The 22,617-nt window shown below is 52.0% G+C and overlaps 9 protein-coding genes across 9 annotated transcripts; 3 read left to right on the forward strand and 6 right to left on the reverse strand.

The window, feature by feature from the left end:
- Positions 1-870: 870 nt before the first annotated feature.
- On the reverse strand, positions 871-1,919 carry POSPLADRAFT_1102118 (hypothetical protein; the record flags this gene model as incomplete). The annotated part of the gene is made up of 4 exons (XM_024483226.1): positions 871-1,335; positions 1,541-1,577; positions 1,713-1,745; positions 1,858-1,919. Coding segments are annotated over 4 exons (597 nt in total), but the record flags the coding sequence as incomplete, so codon positions are not given.
- A 1,961-nt stretch (positions 1,920-3,880) lies between these two features.
- On the reverse strand, positions 3,881-5,022 carry POSPLADRAFT_1133298 (hypothetical protein; the record flags this gene model as incomplete). Its single annotated transcript, XM_024484318.1, has 5 exons — positions 3,881-4,066; positions 4,160-4,267; positions 4,589-4,706; positions 4,759-4,875; positions 4,928-5,022. The coding sequence occupies 5 exons, from the start codon at positions 5,020-5,022 to the stop codon at positions 3,881-3,883; spliced, it is 624 nt and encodes a 207-aa protein (XP_024342695.1).
- Positions 5,023-8,338: 3,316 nt separating this feature from the next.
- On the reverse strand, positions 8,339-9,852 carry POSPLADRAFT_1052577 (hypothetical protein; the record flags this gene model as incomplete). Its single annotated transcript, XM_024480281.1, has 8 exons — positions 8,339-8,380; positions 8,438-8,555; positions 8,608-8,968; positions 9,019-9,185; positions 9,249-9,409; positions 9,462-9,502; positions 9,557-9,773; positions 9,823-9,852. The coding sequence occupies 8 exons, from the start codon at positions 9,850-9,852 to the stop codon at positions 8,339-8,341; spliced, it is 1,137 nt and encodes a 378-aa protein (XP_024342696.1).
- A 597-nt stretch (positions 9,853-10,449) lies between these two features.
- Positions 10,450-11,811, forward strand: POSPLADRAFT_1031126 (hypothetical protein; the record flags this gene model as incomplete). Its single annotated transcript, XM_024476768.1, has 5 exons — positions 10,450-10,695; positions 10,742-11,026; positions 11,100-11,137; positions 11,185-11,503; positions 11,557-11,811. 5 exons carry the CDS (start codon positions 10,450-10,452, stop codon positions 11,809-11,811), a joined length of 1,143 nt encoding a protein of 380 aa, XP_024342697.1.
- A 766-nt stretch (positions 11,812-12,577) lies between these two features.
- POSPLADRAFT_1131483 (hypothetical protein) lies at positions 12,578-14,035 on the forward strand (the record flags this gene model as incomplete). The annotated part of the gene is made up of 6 exons (XM_024484088.1): positions 12,578-12,793; positions 12,917-13,082; positions 13,153-13,413; positions 13,493-13,632; positions 13,707-13,841; positions 13,904-14,035. The coding sequence occupies 6 exons, from the start codon at positions 12,578-12,580 to the stop codon at positions 14,033-14,035; spliced, it is 1,050 nt and encodes a 349-aa protein (XP_024342698.1).
- Positions 14,036-14,145: 110 nt separating this feature from the next.
- On the reverse strand, positions 14,146-15,348 carry POSPLADRAFT_1031127 (hypothetical protein; the record flags this gene model as incomplete). The annotated part of the gene is made up of 4 exons (XM_024476769.1): positions 14,146-14,535; positions 14,608-14,714; positions 14,770-15,169; positions 15,232-15,348. 4 exons carry the CDS (start codon positions 15,346-15,348, stop codon positions 14,146-14,148), a joined length of 1,014 nt encoding a protein of 337 aa, XP_024342699.1.
- A 1,569-nt stretch (positions 15,349-16,917) lies between these two features.
- Positions 16,918-17,903, reverse strand: POSPLADRAFT_1131428 (hypothetical protein; the record flags this gene model as incomplete). The annotated part of the gene is made up of 5 exons (XM_024484080.1): positions 16,918-17,042; positions 17,348-17,476; positions 17,528-17,576; positions 17,628-17,772; positions 17,824-17,903. The coding sequence occupies 5 exons, from the start codon at positions 17,901-17,903 to the stop codon at positions 16,918-16,920; spliced, it is 528 nt and encodes a 175-aa protein (XP_024342700.1).
- Positions 17,904-18,802: 899 nt separating this feature from the next.
- On the forward strand, positions 18,803-20,209 carry POSPLADRAFT_1177368 (hypothetical protein; the record flags this gene model as incomplete). The annotated part of the gene is made up of 5 exons (XM_024488494.1): positions 18,803-18,976; positions 19,033-19,317; positions 19,369-19,406; positions 19,457-19,775; positions 19,828-20,209. The coding sequence occupies 5 exons, from the start codon at positions 18,803-18,805 to the stop codon at positions 20,080-20,082; spliced, it is 1,071 nt and encodes a 356-aa protein (XP_024342701.1). The 3' UTR covers positions 20,083-20,209.
- Positions 20,210-20,861: 652 nt separating this feature from the next.
- Positions 20,862-22,019, reverse strand: POSPLADRAFT_1031130 (hypothetical protein; the record flags this gene model as incomplete). Its single annotated transcript, XM_024476770.1, has 7 exons — positions 20,862-20,944; positions 20,993-21,067; positions 21,126-21,151; positions 21,262-21,424; positions 21,477-21,534; positions 21,582-21,729; positions 21,784-22,019. The coding sequence occupies 7 exons, from the start codon at positions 22,017-22,019 to the stop codon at positions 20,862-20,864; spliced, it is 789 nt and encodes a 262-aa protein (XP_024342702.1).
- Between the last annotated feature and the right edge of the window lie 598 nt (positions 22,020-22,617).

Here is a 22,617-nt window from a genome sequence, read left to right on the forward strand (position 1 = left end):
GGGGAAGTTGCCTTTTCCGACGGCCGCATTGATGCTGGCCGAAGCTGCGTGTGACAGGGGTGCACCACCACGTGCCCCACCGCATCCTCGACCTCGGGCTGAGAAGAAGTTATTTAGCTCGGATCGATGGGCCCAGCTGATGTCGAGGATCTGCTCAACCTCGGTGGCGTGCTTCTCAGCTGCTTGCCACGTGGTGAAGGTCTCGAGCTCGATCTTGCGATATACGCAGGAGGGGATGCCACTCAGGTACTTGCCGCGTAGCTCCAGGTCCCCATACCCGGAACGGTCCGCCGGACCCTTGAACAGCGCGGAGAACTCCGCAGCGGTGCGTTTTTCACGGGCCGACTTGTCCGCGCAGAGCTTCGCCAGCTCTACTTGTGCTGCCGCCTCGTCGTCGAGATTTCCGAAGTGGGCCTTGAAGGTGGCGGCAAAGGCCGCTTCATTTGCAAACGGGGTCGTGGCCCCTTGCACACCCACCTGCACCAATGCGAGCTGGGCAAAGTAGGGAGTGGCCCAGGCGCGGGCATCTCCATCGAGCAGGCTAAGGGCGACCTGCACCTTGAGTTCGATAGTGGTCAACGACGTGTTGACCAGCCAGTAGATGCGCAGCTGCGACAAGAACCGGTTGCACTCAATGACGGTCTTGCCATCGTAGCGGAGCGGGAGGAGGAGTTTCAAAGTCTCCTTATCGGGGGCGGCTGCAGGAGAGGACATTATCGGCGTCGGGGGGGACGGAGGACGCTGCGGGGGCGGAGGCGGCTGTGGTGGCCCTCCGCTGGTTGAACTTTGAGAGGAGCGAGTGCTCGAGCGGCCTCTCGGCGGAGTCGGCGGTGAAGGTGCTGAAGGAAGTTCGGTGGCGGGGTCACGTACGTCAGGGACTGCTGACGCGGGGGCGAGCGCTGTCGGCGAGGCGGACCCAACAGAATCCTCGGACTCAGACTCCAAGACTCCTTCTTCACCTGCACCCTCCTCAGGCTCTGGCTCTGGCGCAGGGTCTGGAGGGAGATTTCCTCGAGCTTGACTGGACTCGGCGACAGTTTGGGGAAGGCGGGAAGTAGGGGAGACAGGGCGAGAGTGCCGCGAGGCCGATCGAGATGCGAGGGTGCTTCGGGGTCCGAGCGGGTGTTGTGCTCGTCGGATCGCCTTGTAACGAGGGTAATCTTCCTCGATCGATCGGGGTGTCCAATTTGGGCACAGCTGCTGCTCGCAACGGTAGAGGATAGTCTCAGGGCCGTCTGGGATGTAGACGTCGATGAGGTCCTGGGAGTCGAATGCGTGGATCTGGCCTTGGCAGGCAGCCACGATGGATGGGGGGAGGACGGGGAGGTGCGCGTACTAAAATGGCCATACTACACTAGCTTACGCTACGGCGCCCGAGGAGACACTAGGGTTCGCAGTTCACGTGGGGCCCAGTACTGCTTTTGACTATTATGCAGCAGGAACCTAGTCCACGCGTCCGTGAGGACAAGTACCGCCCACTGAAGTGCAGGTACTGAAGAGTTCGTTCCCTAAGTGGTGGCGATGTATGTACGCTATCTACGTATCGTAATGTAACGTAGGGGTGCACACCACCCGACCTGTGGGAAAGTAAAAGTGAGTGTGGGGTTCCGAGAGAACGCTGGTCGCTTGGGAGAGTTTCAACCTAATGTCGCGACTTGAGGTCAAGCGACAGGGGAATACCTAGAAGCGAGGGGCATTTGACTGGTTCTCACCGAAGCGATGGTGAGCGAGGCTCAAACCTAAGGCTAGGGACAAGTTAGTTAGTATTGAATAAGTAAGTAAGTACAAGGGCTTACTGACCTAGGGACAAGAGGTCGAAACTGAGGTCCCTAGGGCAGCAGAGGCTGGTTTATATACATGGGAAGATTTAGGGCAGGCTGTGCGCGTTGGTCCGTGCGCAGCTGGTCCGTGCGCAGCATGCCGACGCGGCCCCGGGGGCCGGTGAGTCAGAGCGGCTGTGTCAGTGGAGCCCGAGCTGTGCCGTGCGCTGCCGCTCCATCTAATCTAATCGTACAGTAGATAGTGACGCGTCCATATCCGGTATGTAGTACAGAGGTCGCGGGTTCGAGCCCGCGAAAAGGAAAAAATTAAAAAACGGCTAGACGCCGTACCAAGTCGTGACAGGACCTCAGTTTCGACCTCTTGTCCCTAGGTCAGTAAGCTCTCCTGCACTTACTTCTTTTACTTACTAACTAATACATTCTTGTCCCTAGCCTTAGGTTTGAGCTCTGCTCACCATTGCTTCGGTAAGACCCAGTCGAATGCCCCCAGCATCTTTGAGTCTGTGTTTCCCCTGTCGCTTGACCCTAAGTCGCAACAGCGGCGGAACAATGGCAAGGCAACTGTTGCCAATGTTGCGGCTTCAGGGGGAGCTTCGGGAGGCAAGGTGACGTGTTTTCACTGCAGGAAGGTCAGGCACATTTGACGGAATTGTCCGAACAAAAGGACTCATGCAAGCTTGGCGGCCGTGGAGGATGCCTTCGTGTTTTGATTGGGCGTAGGCTAATGGCAGCTCGCTTGAGGGAGAGTGTTGACTTTTGGGTATGTCGGGCAAGCATCGCTGCCGGCCCGGGTCACGTGGTCGTGCACCGGTGTGGGAATAGGACTTATGTAGGCGTTGCGTGCCATAGGTAGCCCCATTGGTTTGTAACCTTATCCACCATTGATCCCTGTCCATCGAAGATGTTGGCTGCCGGCGGTCTTTCCGGCGTCGTTCTCACAATGCTCACGACATCGCCATCGTCGTCTAGGGCTGGAAATTCACAACGGCCACGCACGGATGTTCAGGAGGACTCGGAGCTAGTAAATGTGAACGAGCCGGCAGAAGATGGTAAGACATTGTGGCAATTTAATTGGGATGTGTAGGTACTTTACAGCATGTACTAGAAACTCTGTACACCCTTGCGTGTAATTCGGACGCTCCCTGAGGCTTTTTTTTTTACATATGTTTACACTTTTTTACTTTTTTTACTGTTTTTTACACGCCGGAGGGGCGTCACGTGCCGAGGAGCAAAAGTCCCGTGATTTACTGTAATTTACATTTTTGACCGTGTAAAAAACGGGGTCCCGAAACCTGGGGGTGTAAAGAACGGTAATTTACATGCCGATGCATTATTTACCCTACACTACCTTTGGCCGCTTAAACGTCGCATGTTTTCCAGCGACATTCAACCGGCAATTTTGAACGGCAATCCTGAACGCACCTAATTTCGAATGTACCTAGTGTTGCGCAACTTGGGATTGTGGCGAGCGCATTGGCATCGTAGTTGGAATTGTTCGTAATACATCGGAGCCTTTCTCTGCCTTTCCTGTACGTCCCTCGCTACGTGTCCGACAAAGCTCACACAAACGCGATACATCTTTGTCGTTCTTGTTTCCTGTCTCATACACACTTAAACGTAAAGGTCCATTTTCCCGAAGATTGAACATTGAATATTGGAGTGTTAGTCGAGGACACCTCCAAAGACCGGTCATGCTGATATCTTTACACATCAATGCGTTAGGAAAGATAAGGGGACTATCGACCCGAACAAAGTGACCTTTCCGCATAGGTAAAAGCTCGTCACAGTTTCGGAGGATTATCAAAATATTCGGATACGACGTCATGTGATCAGGCACTTGGCACAAGAAAATAGCAAGACGCCAACAGTGATCTGTCAAAACTGAGCCTACCGCAGCTCTACCAGTACCGCCCCCCTGCGGACAAGATGCACTATCGCTGAGTAAGCGCGCGCTAACCATAACTCGTAGGCGTTATAGGAATTAAAGCTTCCTCCGCTTTCTTTCGGGCTCAGTCTCACGCTTGTTCACACGTAGTCCGTGCCACGATAGACTCTGTACTGTTTGTAATCGCATCTTCAGACAACAAAAAATCGGCATGTCAGCGCACCTTTGTGAGATCCGTGGAGGCTTGCAGCCCGGGGAAGTTTTTGGTGGAGTATACCTGGAATGTACCACCGAAAGCCTCTGCGAGCGCGGGGTGTTGCGTGCCACCAGTGACCGCTGACATGATGTCGAAGACCCTGTAGCGCAAGAAGAATGAACCCTCCGCTCTAACGGCTAGATCCTGGGGGAAAATGAGAAAAGGCTTCATCAGCTTGCTGCACCCAAACATTTCTGAGCAGAAGGAGCGATGAAATTCTGAAAGTACCTCACGCACCGAAAAGACGAACGCTAATATTTTCTTGCCTTCATGGTAAACGCATGATGCTGACACAGCCCGCGTCCCCACAAGCAATGTCGTGTAAGTTGACGCCCCTTCAACGTTCTGATCGTCATCGGAAACCGCTACCTGGGCTTTCGCGTGCGAGACGGAGGAGTCATCAGAGCCTGAGAACATTGCCACGGTACGCGTGCTCGACGATGGCCTTGGAAAGGGTAATATTGTAGTCGGTGGCATTGTCACTGGCATCTGCAGAGTGCATGCACGTGGATTGGACGATTCGAATAACGTCGGCCGTGCACCAGAAGATGTCGCCGAGGATCTTGGATCAGTGCCAGGCATGAGAGTGGAGAGAGAAAGAGGTGGGAGAGCGAGGATGGATCGCGATGTGAACTCCTCAGGATATGCAGCGGTGAAACTAGAAACAGCCATCTCCTTGGTAGTTCGTGGGGCTTGCAGGCGGTGATTACTTTTCGCGGGCTTCGATTCAGGAGGGCTGCGAAACAGATCAACATGGCAAACACAGCCTATACCAATGTTATCTCTACGTTTCTGTCTTAGATTTTGTTTGTGGAGTGAGAAGTTGTACCGCGTACGTGTAGGCATCGATTTCATGCTCCCACTGATGTGCGGTCCCATTGTTGAACACGCGGTAGAACCGTAGTTGGAGAACAGGGGGCGGGTCGAGAGGCCTGCGATCTTTCTGTCCATACCTGGTTTCATATGTAGTTAGGCATGCCTTGAGATGGCGTTCTGTCCACATACTTGCGACCCATATCCGCCTTTTGTAGTTCTTTCAATTCCACGCGCACTGTCCAACCAGCAAATGGCCCAGTCGTGAAGTTGATGGGCGCGCTCATGGGCGGGGACCCCGCTGGCTTTGCTCGCTGATTATTGAGGGTCAATGCCAGGGCGACGGAATCATACTGATGACCTTTACCTGTTCAGATGACGACGTTCCTGGAACTGCGATGTTTGTTAGATCTCCCTCGCGAAAATATAGGAAGCGTAGGCAAGTATGTAGGCCGGTATGACTGAGAGCTATACGTAACGAACTTACATTGAGCAGGGTATCTTAGCGACATGCTATTGCCCTTTATTCAAGTATGTTCGTGGAGAGGAGAGGCCTACATGTAGTTTAAGGGCATGCGAGCTGCGGAGTGAGGTGCCTACCTACTTTGGAAGATCGTACTAGGTGAATTGGGAGCTCGTGGTAGAGAGCCACAACGCATGCGGACGTGTCTGATGCAGCCCATTAAGGGCCCGCTCTAGCCAGGGTCAGTACATTGCTTCCCACAAACATATATGGGTCTGATCAGAGGTTATTAGAGGGATGACAGGCTCCGCTTGTTCTCCGCTCCGGGCCCCCGAGTACTGCGCCGGCGCCACACGCACTGCAACCGATGATGGGGCGACCTCTGTTGGAGGAAATTGCCCGACCACAAAGTCCACATTCTCGAACCATTCCAAAAGTTCAGACATCTTTTTCTCACGAGATTGCATCCTCTTGAGCTGTGTCGGCTGATTACTCATCCTTCGACTGAATGTAGCTCACATTGAACAGACTGTTGGCCGGTCATATTCAACGATTGAACCTAGACGAGGCATATCTCACAATGTCGCAAGGGGCTTGAGAGGCAATCCCTTCATGGGTTCACCAGACGCCATGATCCTGGTGCCATTCAAGAAGGATGTCAGATGTGAAGACTCCGAGGTAGCTCAACTCTCACGCTATGAAGTCTTACTCCGAGCGACGCGATTTGGGGTTATTGGGTCCAGCAGCCACGACCACGACCATGTCCGTTTTTCTCCTTTTACTGTCAGGCGACAGCTGGGCCCTATGTTGAAATTCATTCAAGGTCGAAGAACTACGCGATCCGAGATGAGTACCGAGAGATAAGGTGTATACTATATTATAGACTCCAAGAGCCAGGACCACTATCAAAAGCCCAAGGGTGAGAGAAACAAGACCCTGACCGTGGATAGAGAGAACCAGTGATTAGTGTATATCGCTGTTGTGGACTCGCCGACCCGGCTGCAGCGCGTACATATTGAGTTCGGCTGTCACTGCATGCAGTATTCAATTTTCTGGTACAAGAAATCAAATAAAAATGAAAAGAAAAGTGAATTTACCTGGTCAATATTCCAGCGCCTAATATGGAAATGAAATCGAAGAAAAATCGATTATGTAATCCATTTTCTATTGTCTCTTTCAAATTTTCTTTGATACATCAATAAAATCTAATAGGTGCTATTCGCTTTTAATTCAATTTTGATTCAATGTTTTGTGCAAGAAAATTGATCCCTGCATGCAGTGTGTAGTTCTCAACTCGGTGCCAGCTCCCCCGCGCTCACAATCGGCGACCTGGGATTCGACCAGTTGTCCACTGTTCGACATCCATTCTCGACTCTTCGCTGCGCTTCTTCAAAGGATCCACATGCTGAGAAAAGGGAATATCGATCCCGTAGACTGTCGCTGTGAACAGGAATACCATGTTCCCGAATGTTAAGTGGTTGTCCTCGATCAGCACCTCGCTTGTTACCAAACGATTTATGCCCTTGCCACAAGGCCCGTTCCAGCCCCGTGTATGCGACAGAAGTGTTGGTTCTATCACCCTATTCTGGTATGCGGCCATCGATATATGTGGACGGCGCTGCCGTGAGGTGAGGTCCAATGGCGTCGCACCTCATGCACTTCGGGACAGCGACTCGACTAATCGGCATTCAATATGTCACCCGTACGTAAGGTATCTACTGTGCCGACCTTTGTTGGGTAGCTTCAAGGTAATTGAGGTTGTCAGCGTCTCTGCTGGTCGCTACGAACTACTTTACACCAAGACAGAATGTGATATATCACTCACAAGTATGTGAAGCGAACCTCTGAGACACCGATCACCGGGAGGTAGGAGTGACCTCGCGCGGTACGTATCAGAAATGCCGCGCACGGTGTGAGCGGGGAGTGTCCACTCACGATTTACCGAGTTCCAGGAACCTGGTGACGTGTGGATATGGCGTCAATATTCATTATAGCGATCGTACATTGAGATGTTCTACTCCTGCGCACTCTCCCCTAACAGAACTGCTGATGACTGTACGATGTACGCTGACCGATCATCAAGGAACAGTTGGAAGCTCTACTGCGAACGAATACTTAGATCTCGGGTGCAATTGCCCGAAAAAACGAATCACTTGAAATGAGTCCTTGACAGCTGATACGACGAGTAATTGTAGCGAACGATCATTAGCATTGACCTTCCCACAACGCAACATGGCAAGAGTGCCAGCACTGCGAATGGCCGTTCACATTCAAGTAAAGAGACATCTAAGCGACCGTATGGCATTGCCTACATCTTGCTGTTACGTTCGCGTCAACGGTTGTCACCTTCAGGGCGTGAATGACGACACCTCTTACATAGAAGCGTCGAAACTACCGTTCAAGATACTCACGTACGCTCAAATGGCAGTTTCCTCCCTACTCAGAGCTCTGACAGCTCGAAGCCGTAAGGCGGTTGCTAAATATTTGGTCTCCGTTCTGCTTGCCCTAAACTGCTCGTAGCCTGGCAACTGGGTATCAGGATGGCTTGCACCAGAGCACCAGCACCATATCGCACTGATGCTCTCCCCGGGTCCTGGCGGAAGGTTGAGCCCTGGAGATGAGGCTGACTTGACGACGTAACGTGCCTGCTGACTCGCAATCTAGCAATCTGGGTGCACCGTGGCGATGTCATACCCACGGACGTAAAATCTAGCCGCACAAAGCGCGATGGGAGCCCTTCGAGAGGCCACTCAATCGACGCCCAATGCCATCCCTAGCAGGTGAAGATAGGGTGAGCGTCAACGAAGGTGACTCAGCGTGAAGCTGTTTTACACTAAGTATGACACACAGAAGGCTGTGCCCGAGTATGAAACGAACGACATACCCGCTCGATGAATGACGACTTACTGCGTGCTGGCAGTTATAGTCAACACCACTAGGGGTTGCTGTTATGACCCACGACTTGATGCCGCAGGAGCCATCTCTCGCCCAAATGTGTCAGACGTTCTGTAAGTATCAGGTTCTAGTCAATTGATAAGCGCTGGGGTGTCCGATACTGCAGCACAAAAGAAAATAGGCAATAACTGAGGGAGTGCCTCTCGCGATGCATTAAAGACGATTCAGGCATCGCGAATCGCACATTAGGCTCCAAAAGAGGAGGTAGGGCGCAAAGCCAGGCCACTCTGAGACGCCATATGACGTGAGCAAGTGTACACGAAGCAACTCATGAGCGTCATTACCTTCGAATAAACAGCATCGATGACACGCATCTCATTGATAGAGTCCTCGGCGGTCCTCCACGCGTCCGGGCTACGCCCTCGGAGCTTGTCCACGAACGATTCCAGTTGATAGCGATACCTGCGTACATAGGTCACCGTGGTCACGCCGTTTGCAATGACTCAGTACGTACGCGGACCACCATTCTTCCCCCTTGCCCTGCGTAGGCTTGTAGACCTTCTCCACGCAACGCCTCCCGTCCTGGGTCCTAACTGTGATCAAGTGCCATAAGGAGGGCAGGGGATAGTTCCAAATCTCCACGGATCCCTTCTCACATTCGACCCGCAACGCGATCTTCACCCACTGGGGGAGGAGCTTGAAGGGCCCCCAGCCGTCTAACGACAAGTCGACAATCACAGTGGCCGGAATAGAATCGCGAAACAACAGTTCTGTTTCCATGCGGCGATCGACGTTCTCCGAGCGACATATAGCTTCCGCAGATTGGACAGTCGGTTCTGAAGCGGATAGGAAACGCATGTAGTTGATCGGGTACGCTGGATAGATATTAGAGAATGCTCATCGAATGAGCAAGAAATCAACTTACGACCGAGATCCATTAAGGCACCACCTCCCAGTTTGTAGTCGTATCGGATGTCGTCCTTCTTGAACATTACATTTCCCCAGAGACCAAAATGAGCGTACATCTTTGTGATCTCCCCTAGAGATCCTTCATCAATGATATCCTTCATCTTCTTAATAGCAGGATGGAATCTAGCAGTCCATATCAGAATTCCCAGTCGGACCTTTCGAGAAAGGTGAATCTCCACTACGCACTGAGGTTGCCAGGTCTCTAAAAGCACCAACCCCTTTTCCTCCGCCAGAGAGAACATCCTTCGCGTCTCTTCCTCGTTGTCTGCGATAGGCTTGTCGCACATAACATGCTTTCCGGCATTAAGGGCTTTCATTGTCCACTCGTAGTGGAGAGCATTCGGCAGCTAAGTCGGCCATTATCACGCGCTCGCCAGGGGAGGAAATTTGAAGACCTACACCGATATAGACAACGTCAAGCTCCGCGTCGTCAAGCAGATCTACGTGGGTCGTTTCAAGAAGCGGGGGTGATGGTAGATATGCGATTCACCGACCTTGGTACCCACTTTCTCCACCGTAGAATTTGGGGATGCTCCACTTATGAGCGTACTCTTCCGCACGACTCTTGTTGCGAGCAGCCACCACTGTTACTAGCACGTCTTCATGGCATCTGGCAGGCTTTATGATAGCATCCGGGGCGATGCGCGACGCGCCCAGCAGCCCAACGCGCAGAGGGTTCTCCGTCTTCTTTACGGTGGGCGGATTGGTGGTCTAGAATGCTATAAGTAACAGATACAAAAGTCCTTGAAGCCATACGCACCTTTCGAATGCGGCTGATGAAGGACAACATCGTTCAGCACGCTGGGGGAGAACCTGTGGCCTGTGGGAAACAGTTGGTCCCCTTTTAGGTCGGTTACGTGGTCAGATTCCCGATGAGAGGTTAGCCAAAGCGTTACTGGGAGCGTGTGCCATTCATCAATGGACGTCCGCATGGGCGATGGGGGATATGCATATGCATCAGGGCCCCAGCATCGTCTACTCCTCGAGTCAATATGGCGGAGCTGGAGCAGTAGAGGTGAAATCAAACCTCCTCAGAGAGTCAACAGCAACAATCAACACTTGAAAATCCGAGTAAGAGGTAGAGAACATGTGTTCAGTCGTGTTTCAGCAGTTGCTCGGAGACGGTGACCGACTCATGCCACAGCCGGCGCTTATGAGAGAGCAACTCCGCAGAGTAGGCGCCCATGTGGGTCTAGATCTTGCCTGCCGATCGGATCATCCCCAATATTTACCTCACGTTTCGCTGTCGCACTAAATCTTATCCACCTTCACGCTCTCTTGTCGCATTGTCTCTGTTTTGCGATATAATATCGTACATCCACAACGTAGCAACACTTAGCCTTCCAGCTGCGATATTATTAGGTAATTTCGCTAATGTGCTCTTCCGATGACACGGAAAAGCTGCGCGAGAGGAACAAGCAGCCATTCTGCCAGCGTACCGCATCGGCTTGACTCGCCTCACAGGGCCACCAACGGAGAGCTTTTGCCAGAAGAAGAATTCTGGCACAACCACCAAAAATGGCTGGAAGAACAAGGCTACATGCTCCGCTCCCGGTACAAACCAGATTGGACACCCTCGTGGAAGGGCACCAACAAGAAGTATTGGCAATGTGAAGACGGCCAGAGTATTTTGGTAGGATCTTCGACTGCTGCGTGATTTGGGCTGACCCAATGGCCAGGTCCCTCACCTGCTAGACGCCACGCGGATCTCCGATGGCCAGATGGTGGTTCTCAAGCGAATCCTCACGACGCAGCACCCGTATGAAGTCGAGATCAGTCGACTTTTCTCGGAGGAGCCGCTAGCGTCAGATCCACGCAACCATTGTGTCTCCATACTAGACGTTCTGAAAGTTGAGGACGAGAGCGATATGGTGATCTTGGTTATGCCACTCCTTCGCCGTTATGACAGTCCTCGATTTGAGACCGTGGGAGAGGCCTTGGACTTCTTCCAGCAGATATTCGAGGTGACCCGCGTTGCAACCGTGTAGACTGATATACTTACAAAGCCTCCGTCCGGCATCGCGTCGTCATTCACAGGGCTTGCAGTTCATGCATCAACATCAGGTCGCACATCGGTTAGTATCCGCATTTGTTCGTCCATATTTGGCTCATGCTGTCACAGCGATTGCATGAATTTGAATATCATGATGGATCCTAAACCCCTCTATCCCGAGATGTACCATCCAAGGGTCATCGACTGGTCCCGCGACATGCGGCGGCCAGCCAAACACTTCTCCCGCACCACCCATCCGACGAGATACTACTTCATCGACTTTGGCTTATCGCGCAAGTACAATGCTGACGAAGGACAGCCTCGGGAGCCGCCAATCCAGGGTGGCGACAAGTCTGTTCCGGAGTTCCAGCGCTCATCAGAACCGTGTGATCCCTTTCCGACTGACATATACTACATTGGCAACCTAATCCGCGAAGACTTCCTCCAGGTATGCCACTTAAGTACATGTGTCTTGTTACGGTCGCTCACCGGGCTAATCAGAAGCTCTGTGGCGTCGAATTCATGAAGCCCCTGGTGGAGGATATGGTGGCGGACGACCCTACGAACCGCCCCACCATCGATAATGTGCTAGCCCGCTTTAGACAAATTCACGCATCGGTTGGCCACCGGAAACGCCGATCACGTCTAGCCGATCAAAGAGAATCGGTGGCCCGACAAGCTCGCAGGAATGTCAAGCACGCGTTTATCGCTATTGGACATATAATCGCCTCCCATCCCGCTGTTCCTACTGTATAGCAATATAATCGTGGTACCCTATTACCATCATGTCGCGGCCGCCGCTCAACCTTTGATCTTAGTGTTCACGTAATTCAAACCAAAGGTCTCGGCGATACTGGGGTCACGATAGCGATACAGTGGACATAACTTTGTACAAAACCTATCGATTAGCAATATGGCGGCGAAGGAATGGGCACGGTGGGTGGGCGCTTGTCTGTTTATGGTCAGTAGGGACCATTGACTCGCTGGAAGGCGTCCAGCTGCCTCGCATTCACGAACAACTGAACCAGATTCTACAACATGATGTTGTTGAGGCGTCATTACCGACTTCTGCTGACTGAACACACGGCCGGCATGATGCCCCCAAAACATTCGAGAACAGTGTTATGCCCAAAAGAAGCACCGAGCGCCCATAAGCTGAGAAGTTCGGGCTGCTTTGAGCACCGGGAAGTAGGGTGCGCTGTCATGCAAATGATCTGCTGACGACTGTAGCGACATATTGTCTAAAGTGTCTGACGTTGTCCTCGCAGCGCTTGGTAAGGTGGGCTAATAGCAAGAAATGACAGCGACCGTCCGCACAGCGGCTTTAAATAGAGAGTTGTAGAACTGACGGTTAGCACAATCACTGTTCGTCGACATGAGCCTCACCAAAGCATCCTCGACTCTCATGCGCCGCCGGAGCCAGGCAGCCAACGGTGACACCGAACGTCATGCCTCTGTAACACCCACCACAACCGTCAGTGCCGTCCCGCGACTCTTCCAGCCAACGAAAGTGGGCAAGATCATGCTGTCGCACCGGGTGGTGCTCGCGCCTCTCACTCGCTACCGTGCTGACAAGGAGCATGTGCACACTGACCTCGGCGTCGAGTACTACGGGCAGCGCGCGTCCATCCCCGGCACGCTCCTAATCACCGAGGCGACGTTTGTGTCTCCGCAGGCCTCGGGCTACGATTACCCGCCCGGTATCTGGAACGAAGAGCAGGTTGAAGCGTGGAGACGGGTACGTGTGCTCACCGATGTCTGCATCTAGAAAGTCGCGAGGCGCACCGCGTGTTGTCGAAGCGACCTATGCCTGGTTGTATTTCATGTGCGAAAGCCCTACATGCTCATTCGTCCCGTGTAGATCACGTCAGCCGTGCACGCAAAAGGCTCGCGCATCTTCTGCCAGCTCTGGGCACTTGGTCGCGTGGCGCAGGGAGATATACTCGCGCGATTGGGCTTGCCCGTAGTCTCCGCGTCCGACATTCCTATAGCCGACCACGCCACCCCGCACGCGCTAACAATTCCTGGTAAGTATCTGCCCAGACCCTTCATACCCTTCGAGCAACGATATCTGAAGGTTGTTCCTGAATCGTTCAGAAATCAAGGAATATGTCCAGATGTTCACCGCAGCCGCAGTCAACGCGATGCGCGCGGGATTCGACGGCGTCGAGCTGCACGGCGCGAACGGGTACCTCATTGACCAGTTCTTCCAGGACATGTCAAACAAACGCACCGACGCGTACGGCGGCTCGATCGCGAACCGCTGCCGTTTCGCCCTCGAGCTCATTGACTCGATATCCAAGGCCATCGGCGAGGACAAGACTGCCATCCGGATCAGCCCCTGGAGCAGGTATCAAGGTGCGTACGTGGAATTGAGACTGGCAACCGCCCGTGCTCGTTGAGCTGAGCTAACGGCCCTCGATGCGTTCCTATGCAGACATGCGCATGACGGACCCGCGCCCGACGTTCTCCCATTTCGTGTCCTGCCTCGTAGAGCGACACCCCAACCTTGCATACATCCACGTCATTGAGCCACGCATCGATCAGCTCCCGGACCAGCCCTCCCCTATCGAGGAGGTGAGTGTCACAAGTACGGCCACCGCACCTGACACGCAACTAATTGTCATGGGTTGACACTGACTTTCGTATAGTCGAACGACTTCCTGCGTAAGGTATGGGCGCCGCGCGCGTACATCGCCGCGGGTGGCTTCACACGCGACCTCGCGCTCCAGACCAGCGAGCAGACGGGCGACCTGGTCGCCTTCGGGCGGGCATTCCTTGCGAACGTATGTATTTTGCGCGTCGTTCCCGTGCGTCGTGCCCACGGCTGATTGGCGTTCAAAAATAGCCGGACCTCCCCCTCCGCCTTGCGAAAGACCTGCCGCTGATGGAAGGCGACCGCGACACATACTACACGCCGGAGAGTGCGCGTGGCTACACGGACTATCCATTTGTGGACGATTCCGAAGCGCGGAAGTAGAAACGAGATGATTGCCTCATAGTGGAACGTTTCAGCATAGTCGACGCGGATGCAAGGTATAGTTAATTACAAACTGGAAACCCGCGAGCACATCGTAACGCGAATGAGATCTACTGTTCTGGAGCTATGTTAGAAAAGACGGAAGTTCTGTCCATGAGGGACTGCGAATGCAGCAATACCACCATGTCGGCCAAGGTATCATGTGCATCGTGTGGATTGTTTGAAGCTAGCGATTCGCTCTGGCTGCGACCGGAAGTAACAGTGCGCGCATGGTACCTCAGGGCATCGAGGCTATGAGGATCGAAGGCACGATGAGACGACTCGCCTAAACTCCCAGTCAGTAACATCCTCTGTATCTCACGAAGCACATCGGCATCGGGCGGCAACACCGCGTCTTCAGCCTGTAGAGTGTGCAGGCCCCGGTGTACCATCCCTCTCGAAGGTCTTGAAGAGTAGAGCGCTAATGCCCCTCGTCCCTCGAGAACAGGAGAATAGGTAGTCTGAAGAACATCCAACACATCCAATAAACATAACTGTAGGATGCACATGATCGAGGGAGTTGTATGGCCTACTTGAGCGTGCATCTCGCGCGGAGACGCTCGCGTTGCAGCAAATGACATGCTCGATGTTTCCTGCGGACTGGGTGGCATTGTGGCTGCAGTGTCCACGCATAGTTGTGCTGCGGGTACAATGCCATCAGAAACGTGACCAAAAGAGCCAGTATGACGGCTCACGGGTCATCGGGATGGGCAACGCCATCCTGCGGGAAGGGGCCGTCTGTGTGGAGACAGGCACAATCGCGTCCAAAGCAGCAATCGGTCTCGGTGGGGGGTGCCGTGGAGCCGGAGCCGCAGCTGGAGGTTTCCGGGCGTGAGGTTCGTCCACATACACGACGCCAGCAGATGGCCCCACATCCCGGCCACGAACACCAGACGAGAATCTGGGACATGATCTGCTGGATCTACGGGAAGAGCCTCGAGACGATCTCTCGGCCTCCGTGGATAGTGTCGCAGAACGAAAGGCATAGCGTTTGAAACCGCCATCAACTGAAGTTGAGCGACCGCCGGACACAAATTCGGGCGACCAAAAGGAGCGATTGATATTGGCTTCGACCCATCTACGACAAGCGTCGACCTGGGATGAGAGAAAATATGTCCCGATCAACGTTATGCAAAGAAGGATTATGTTGTACATACTCTGAACGAGGTAACCGAGTGGTCAGAATCTTCAGAGGGACGGGAAGTGATAGTCCAGGGGCGGGATCCACTAGTCTGTTGAGACGTTCCGGGACTCGGAGTATCAGGACTATCCATGGAGGGTAACGTAGTCAAAGGAAAAGGAACGACAGTGTGCCGGTCTTTGAGGGATGGAAGGTTATTCCCATGTTCTTGCACAGCTATGTACTGGAAGCTGCGAGCCGTGCGGGAGACTACCAACTTCACCAAGTGGATCCAGCTGCGCACACGGCATGGCTCAAAATTTCCACCTTTCACCAGGGGAGCTCGTCATCCAGGCCAATGACCCGGTCAGTGTGCTTTGTACTGTGAGACCCCAACAGATGTGGAAAAAAGCGCGAGACACACGAAGGCCTGGTGCAGGCCTACCAACATGCAAGTTCTGGAAACATTTGCTGCCTGTACCGGATCGACTTTGTTCCAGTCGAGAGCCTGGTGACCTTGGAGAGTATCTGCCATAACGTTACAGGCCCCGTGCCAGAGTAAGTAAGCACACGCAGAGGCTTCGGAACTTAAGAGAGAGCATCGCAGCTTATTGTGTCTTTCCGGGCAAGCCGGCGGACCCCAGAATCCGGTCCCCCTGCCTGATTGGCCCAGCCAAAATCATCGAGACTACCCGCCAATTCTCTCACGATCTGATTGGCGGCCCTCAATGACGTCAAAGAGCCGGCCGATGTCATGAGCTCAATACCGGTGCGACGGTGGCACTGTACTCATATGAGTCATCTATTTTCCGCAGCCGGGTTGTGCACATTCACGTTCTACCCCGAGAATAAAGTTGTAATGTTGATTCTATGCCTTCAATGCTAGCCAGAATTTCCAGCATAAAGCTATGCTGTGTGGATGCAGCCAAACTTCAAAGTGTATCCCAGGTAGTGTCTCTGAGGTTTGACTTGGTCCAGACTCCAGGTTCAGGCCTATTAGAGGTCATCAGGAAAACGCTCTTTCTGCTTATGGTGTTTGTGGCAGGCCAAGGAGACAGCATTAGTACGAGTGTTTTCCTGATGACCAGTGGACTGACCTACTATTCTCATATCTTCCACGGTTTACATCTCATGCAGGGTGTCGTCGATTAAATGGTACATGATGAACCAATCTGGCGTCCTGCGGTGGAGGTCGTCGCGCGTTTTGATCAAGAGCTACGTGTTCACCATCTCCGCTTCATAATGGTGAGCCGCGACGCATCTGAGAGAATGCGCATTCCTCGCGGCGTCAGCCACGCCTTTCGAACACTAGGCCGTATCCGAGCTCAGTACTCTGCAGTTCCGATGCTGGAGTAGATTTTTTTGCGATTCGTATCATTATTATGTTCTCATGGTAACTATCGCGTTCACTCTCTCGTCCCACTCGCAGCTCCTCTGCTGGCTTCTAGGTTTCCACAACATGAACTTGATACTATAATTCACGAGAGGACGATGCTCACTCTGACAGTGTGTTCTCGTTTGCATGGTGAGCGAAGCCCTCCTAAATGTATTAATGACATTGGGTTCCATGGCCAGCGTAGGTCCATAATCGTTCTCCCAGCTTCGTTCACCGGGAGTGCGTGAGACTTCTCATTCATTAATGACGTACTGTACACAACATGATGAACTACGCAAACCCAGGTCATAGATTATGAAATTTGATGGTATCCGACATTTGAATAAGCTACTCGTGGTTAGCAGTGTCTGCCCAGGGATTATGTTCGAGCAGAATCGAGACAATTGGCTGTTCGTCTCTGAAGATCTGTTCAGGTTCGATGTCTATGCGGATGGCATCGGATAGAGGGTCATCTGGTACATTGTGTCAGTGGCCAGGTGCAAGCAGGACGGATTGGATGTACCGATTGTGCCCGCAACCTCGCTGTTTGACACTTCTGATACCGAAATATGCGCTTCGTTATAATGAACGACTACAGCAGACATCCATTTTGTCAGTACTCGAATTGCATGATACTACGCAATCCGGGGAGTCCAATCGCAATACGGTCTCACCATTATCAGTTGACGGCTGCGATGATGCATCAGAGTGTGACTGTGAAGCTGTATACGGCATTTTGTAAGTAAATGAACTCCGTGAGGCATCATAGTCGGCATACCCTGTCCAGTAGTTCCGCCGTTCCCTCCTAGCGCCCCCTGTGCAGCTATGACTGATGGCCTGGTGGCAGTACCAGCTACTTCAGAACGTGTCGAGATGAGTGATAGATTTGATGAAATTCGGTGGATCACTGTTACACGATTTAGATTCATCGTATCCGAAGCCATAAACATTGACTCACTGAGAGTCCCATTTCCCATCCGCTTGTTATGTGCGATGTCCGAAACCCTCTGTTCAACGTGAATAATACACTCAGGCTATGAGGATCAAGAGTCACCTACTTGCACTTTGCCCCGTAGCATCTCTGTCGATTCTTTGATGCTACGGGCGTCCACAAGTAATGAGACCGTTTTCACAGGTCCCTTGAGTGACCAGAAGCTGACTCTAGCGCCAGCCTTTTCAACGTTGTCCGCTTGGGACGTCAGCCTAAAGAAATGTTGTGTGTTCGTGTGATATGCTTCGAGTTAAATGACCCACGTTTCATGATCCAACCTCGCTTTCGAGATCCATTGATCGATGTCAGGGATGTTCTCCTTGACAAGATCGTTGAGGATCATCATTGCTTGGTGAAAGTCGTCTCGACATCCGTTTATAGTGCGTTGTGTAGTCTGCTTATGTATCCATGATATTCCGTTGACTGCCCCAGTAGCAGTCGTCGTAGCATTAGCAGTGTTCGATAACGCGGTTCCTAGAACGGGGAGGAAAAGCATACTGAGGCACTAGACTGAGATGGATGGGAGAGCTGTTTAGGGAGTCTCCGAGGCAACCCTAAGGTGCGTAAATATCCCCGCAAGGGCGCCAATCGGCGTACCAGGACCTGACATCTTTGGAAACCCGATTGATTCAAGACAGTCCCAAAGCAGAACAATAGCAGTGACTCTTGACGACTTCTACACAATTCAAAAGTCCAGGACCCGCGGCCATGCGTCGGTTTTCATGATCAATATCAATCGGGCAGACATCCTTCATTCGTAAGGAGATCAATACCATAGGCAGTGATGCGCGGTCAGTGAGAGGTCGCACTCCAAGAAGGTTATCGACCAGCCTACCAACCCAGAACGGGAAGCATGATTTTGTGACCAATGAACAAAAGGTTCGCACATACTTGGTCGGAAGGTCACAGCACCTATGCTTGACAACATACCAGTGAGTGCTCAGGGTCAAATTTTCGGACATGTAAGTAACTGAGAAGTGGGGACACAGGATATCGGAAAGCCGCGAGGAAATGTAACAATCTACGTGGGACAGGTGCTAGATGTTGTTCGCGCCCGCAAGTACAAGCAAGCGCAAATAACACGTGCTGAAGAATGTTCGGATCCCGTGAGCTCGAGGACCGTCCTGCGGGCCGTAAAGTGAGCGCGCCTTCGTCTGTCGCTATACCCCTTCATGTCCTTGTCTAGTGTCCGTGATGTCCACTGATGATGCGCCAGTCCCAGGGACGTCGCAGCCTGTATCTATGGCAGACTACTCGGGCGAACTACTTCCCTACGAATTCTTCTGGCGCGATCATCAGCAATGGCTTGAGGAGAAGGGCTACATGCTGCGTCCCCGCTACAGGCCTGGATGGGTTCCATCTTGGCTAGGGACCGACGCTTTTTATTGGCGGTTCGAAGACGGCATATCAATCAACGTACGAATCTCACCATGTCTGGGCGCTGTACAGCAGATTAACGTGACAGGTTTAAGTTCGCTCAACTTATGGACGCTAAACGTGTATCGGATGGCGCGACAGTGGCTATAAAGCGCGTATCCAGGAAGTTGCATCCGTACGAGCTCGACATAAGCCAGCTATTCTCCACCGACCCACTAGCAGCGGATCCACGAAATCATTGCGTTCCAATATACGAGGTGCTTCAATTACCGGAGGACAGCGACATTATATTACTGGTGATGCCTCTTCTACGAGGATATAACAACCCCCCTCTGCAGACAATCGGGGAGGCCGTTGAGTATTTTCGGCAAGTATTTGAGGTACGAGTGTCGGTCGCTCTCAGTCAACCTCATCATCAAGCGCAATGTCAGGGCATTTCCTTCATGCATGAGCATCATGTTGCCCATCGGTCAGTTCGATACGGTCACTCATAGCTATTGCTCATCAGCGGTAACGCAGGGACTGCATGAACATGAACATAATGATGGATCCGAAACCGCTCTTCCCAAGAATGTACCACCCGCAGCGCGAGAAACGCAACGTAGACTTTAAGGGGCAAGCAAAATATTATACACGCACGGCTTGCCCGACAAAGTACTACTTCATTGACTTCGGCTTGTCGCGTCGGTACAATCCCGCAAACGGTCCCCCTAGAGAATATCCCATCCGAGGTGGGGACAGGACCGTTCCAGAGTTTTGCAACTTGGAAGAGCCTTGTGATCCATTCCCTACGGATATCTATTACATCGGCAATATGATCAGGGAAGACTTCTTACAGGTACAGTCACTCGCCGGTATTTGTGTTCCCAACTGACTATATAATGACCCAGACGTTCCGCGGACTCGATTTCATGACTAGTCTTGTCAGCGACATGGTCCAAGATGATCCTACTCAAAGACCCGTCATCAGCGAGGTTGCTAAACGCTTCGAAGTCCAGCGTAGGACACTGGGTTTCTTCAAGCTACGTTCAAGACTTGTCAGACGCGACGAATTTTGGGTGATGTATATCTTCCGCACCATACGGCACGTCTTCCGAACGATCAGTTACGTCCTGACCCACCGTCCCGCGATACCTTCCCCTTGATGTCTCATCATCTCTATCTGACTTTGTTAATATCTGTGCTTTACGTCGCCTGATCCGACTACTCGCCCTGCTGTTTGGTTGTCTGTGTAACTCAATGGAAAACAAACAGGATGATCTCTGCTCCATCTATGGCTGTGATTCCTCGTGATGGCACCACGCCGCATTCGGGTCTCGTTACTTGAGTAACATTTGGACAACCTACTAAAATTGACGAGCTTCCGCTTTGTTCTTACTGTGTAGCCGCTGTCATTTAGGCAGGTACGGCAAGGTTTACTATTCTATTCTGAGTACTTAGAATTGCTGGTGATGTCTGGCGTAAGCTGATGTTGAACGTGACGTCCGCTCAAAAGCTTCCACCATGGTGGGAATGGTTCGGCAACGCCGAGTTCCCATGAGAGATAAAAGATGATCAATTGGGGCAAGGTGAGTGATGTATATGTGCTATGCGCAGGTAGGTGTTTTCCCTCCGCGTGATGAGACGTTCCGCGTAACCTTTGTTCGTTCGATATGGAAAACCACATGCTGTTTACGGCGGCGTCCCGCTGGAAGTGAGTTCGAATAAGTTGTTATTTCGTGCGCAGCTTGCGGAGAAGTATTTAATGGTTGACACAGACGGAGACGAGATCCCAGAACCGAGAATAGTACTACTGGCGGAGCAGATTCAATGCTCAGCAATGTATATCTAGGAGGCAAGGTTCGCGGGGTGAGATACTTCTGGTGAACAATGTGATGCTACAATTGACTCGAAAGCGACTTTTCCATGCGATGTTGATGTCAATTCAATCCCGCCACGGGTTGAAGTCGGGTTCAACGATAATATCCGCGATTGGATTACCATAGATACGGAGCCCTTGCCCTGTTCCTTCTCATAGCACATAAGCAGAATTCTCAGGTGCCAGAAGATACATACTTAGATCTGGAAGAGAGCCATCTTGTTTGACCTTGCGTATAATGCACAAGGATTCAGTCGACGCGTCATTCGTTGCTACAGTGGGACGATTCAGCACCCGAGTTACAGCAAGAGACCATAAAACCGCACTCACATGATCTTGGGCGAGCACTACCACTCCTAGTTGAGTGTGTTGATGCATTGATGACAGGGGTATTAGTGTTTGCTGCTCGAGAGTGATTCTACATCAACGACTGGGTTCTATGGAAGAGTACAGTCATTGCGCTTACACGATTCCTGAGCTAATCCAGGACATGTAAGTATCGAAGGCGGGTCTACTACTACGAGTCATGACGGCCACTGTACCCTGCTCATGAACACTCCTTATTTCAGATCTGGATATCGTTGAGAAATTTGACACGAGGGACAAGTTCGAATTGAGCGTATGATGAGCTAGGAAAAGATCAACCAATTTCTACTGGGTCCATAACAAGACCATACATACTGAGCGGTGCGTCGCGGCCGTTGCCTAGCTGTCGGCTTTTAGCCAAATCCGACGTTTTCTGCCGGATTGGTTAGTGTGCGCTGGAGATATTGTGTGAGTACACACCTGGACTGTGAACCGGAACTCCTCTGCCCTTCCGACGAAGGTACGGGCTTGTCTACTAATTGAGATGGTGTTCACCATCGCAACCTTCGACCAGAAACAAACTTTTGCTCCTAACGCGTTGTCTAACTTGTTCGCCGTGGTTGTGAGCCTGAAATCGCGTTGAAATAAATGTCATCATTGCAATCAAATACATGCCACTTACGACGCATGCTCATCTCTCATGCGAATCAGCCATACATCAGGTACAGGAATCCCTTCTTGAACAAGAGCAGCGAGGATATTCATGGCCATGTGAAGGCTGTTCCTTCCCTGCCGCACGGCGTCGCGAGGATGAAGGAGCTGAATCAATAAGCCGCCTACTGTAATAGTATTGGTGGGAATGATAGTGCCGTTGGCAACATCGAGGAGGGCGCGTTCAAAGTCTGCCAAGCCGGACATGATTACGTGAGCGAGCGTACGGCAGATGGGTATGCTTTAGTGGAGAGTAGGAAGTGGATAGTCTGATGGCTAAGAGGTAGATGTCCTTTTATACGGCATGCAGGGTGCCAGAAAAAGATAAGGCAGAAATATGTCCAGTTGCGCATACCCGGATTGCGAGCAGTTTGACACAGTAATAAAGACAAGAAAAGGATCCCACACCGTGTACGTAATTGTTTCATACCGCATGGTGACAAGTTCGCCGCCAGCTTCACAACGGTGCAGTAGGATGTCAGTCTGGGCGAGCTCTTCCGACTGAAGCAACGAGGATGGGAAGAGCAGCCCTGTGTTTGATACGTAAAGCCCGGCGGTCGTTCGGAATTGTGACCGTAAATTATAACAAGGACATGCTGCTTGACTACTCTTATGAACACAAGGTACAGAGGCCCGGGAAATGTCCAGAGAACGTTCTGTGCATCGCAATATTTAGTGGATCAATTGGGCATACTGACACAAACAAGGACAAACCAGACTCACGTGCAGTAGTGCGTTGTTGGAATTATGGCGCACATCATCTTGTTCCACGATCCCTGAGCCTTGTGAGTGTCACTGTACGCTA

The sequence above is a fragment of the Postia placenta genome (genome assembly GCF_002117355.1).
Source record: "Postia placenta MAD-698-R-SB12 unplaced genomic scaffold POSPLAscaffold_2, whole genome shotgun sequence".
NCBI lineage: Eukaryota > Fungi > Basidiomycota > Agaricomycetes > Polyporales > Adustoporiaceae > Rhodonia > Rhodonia placenta.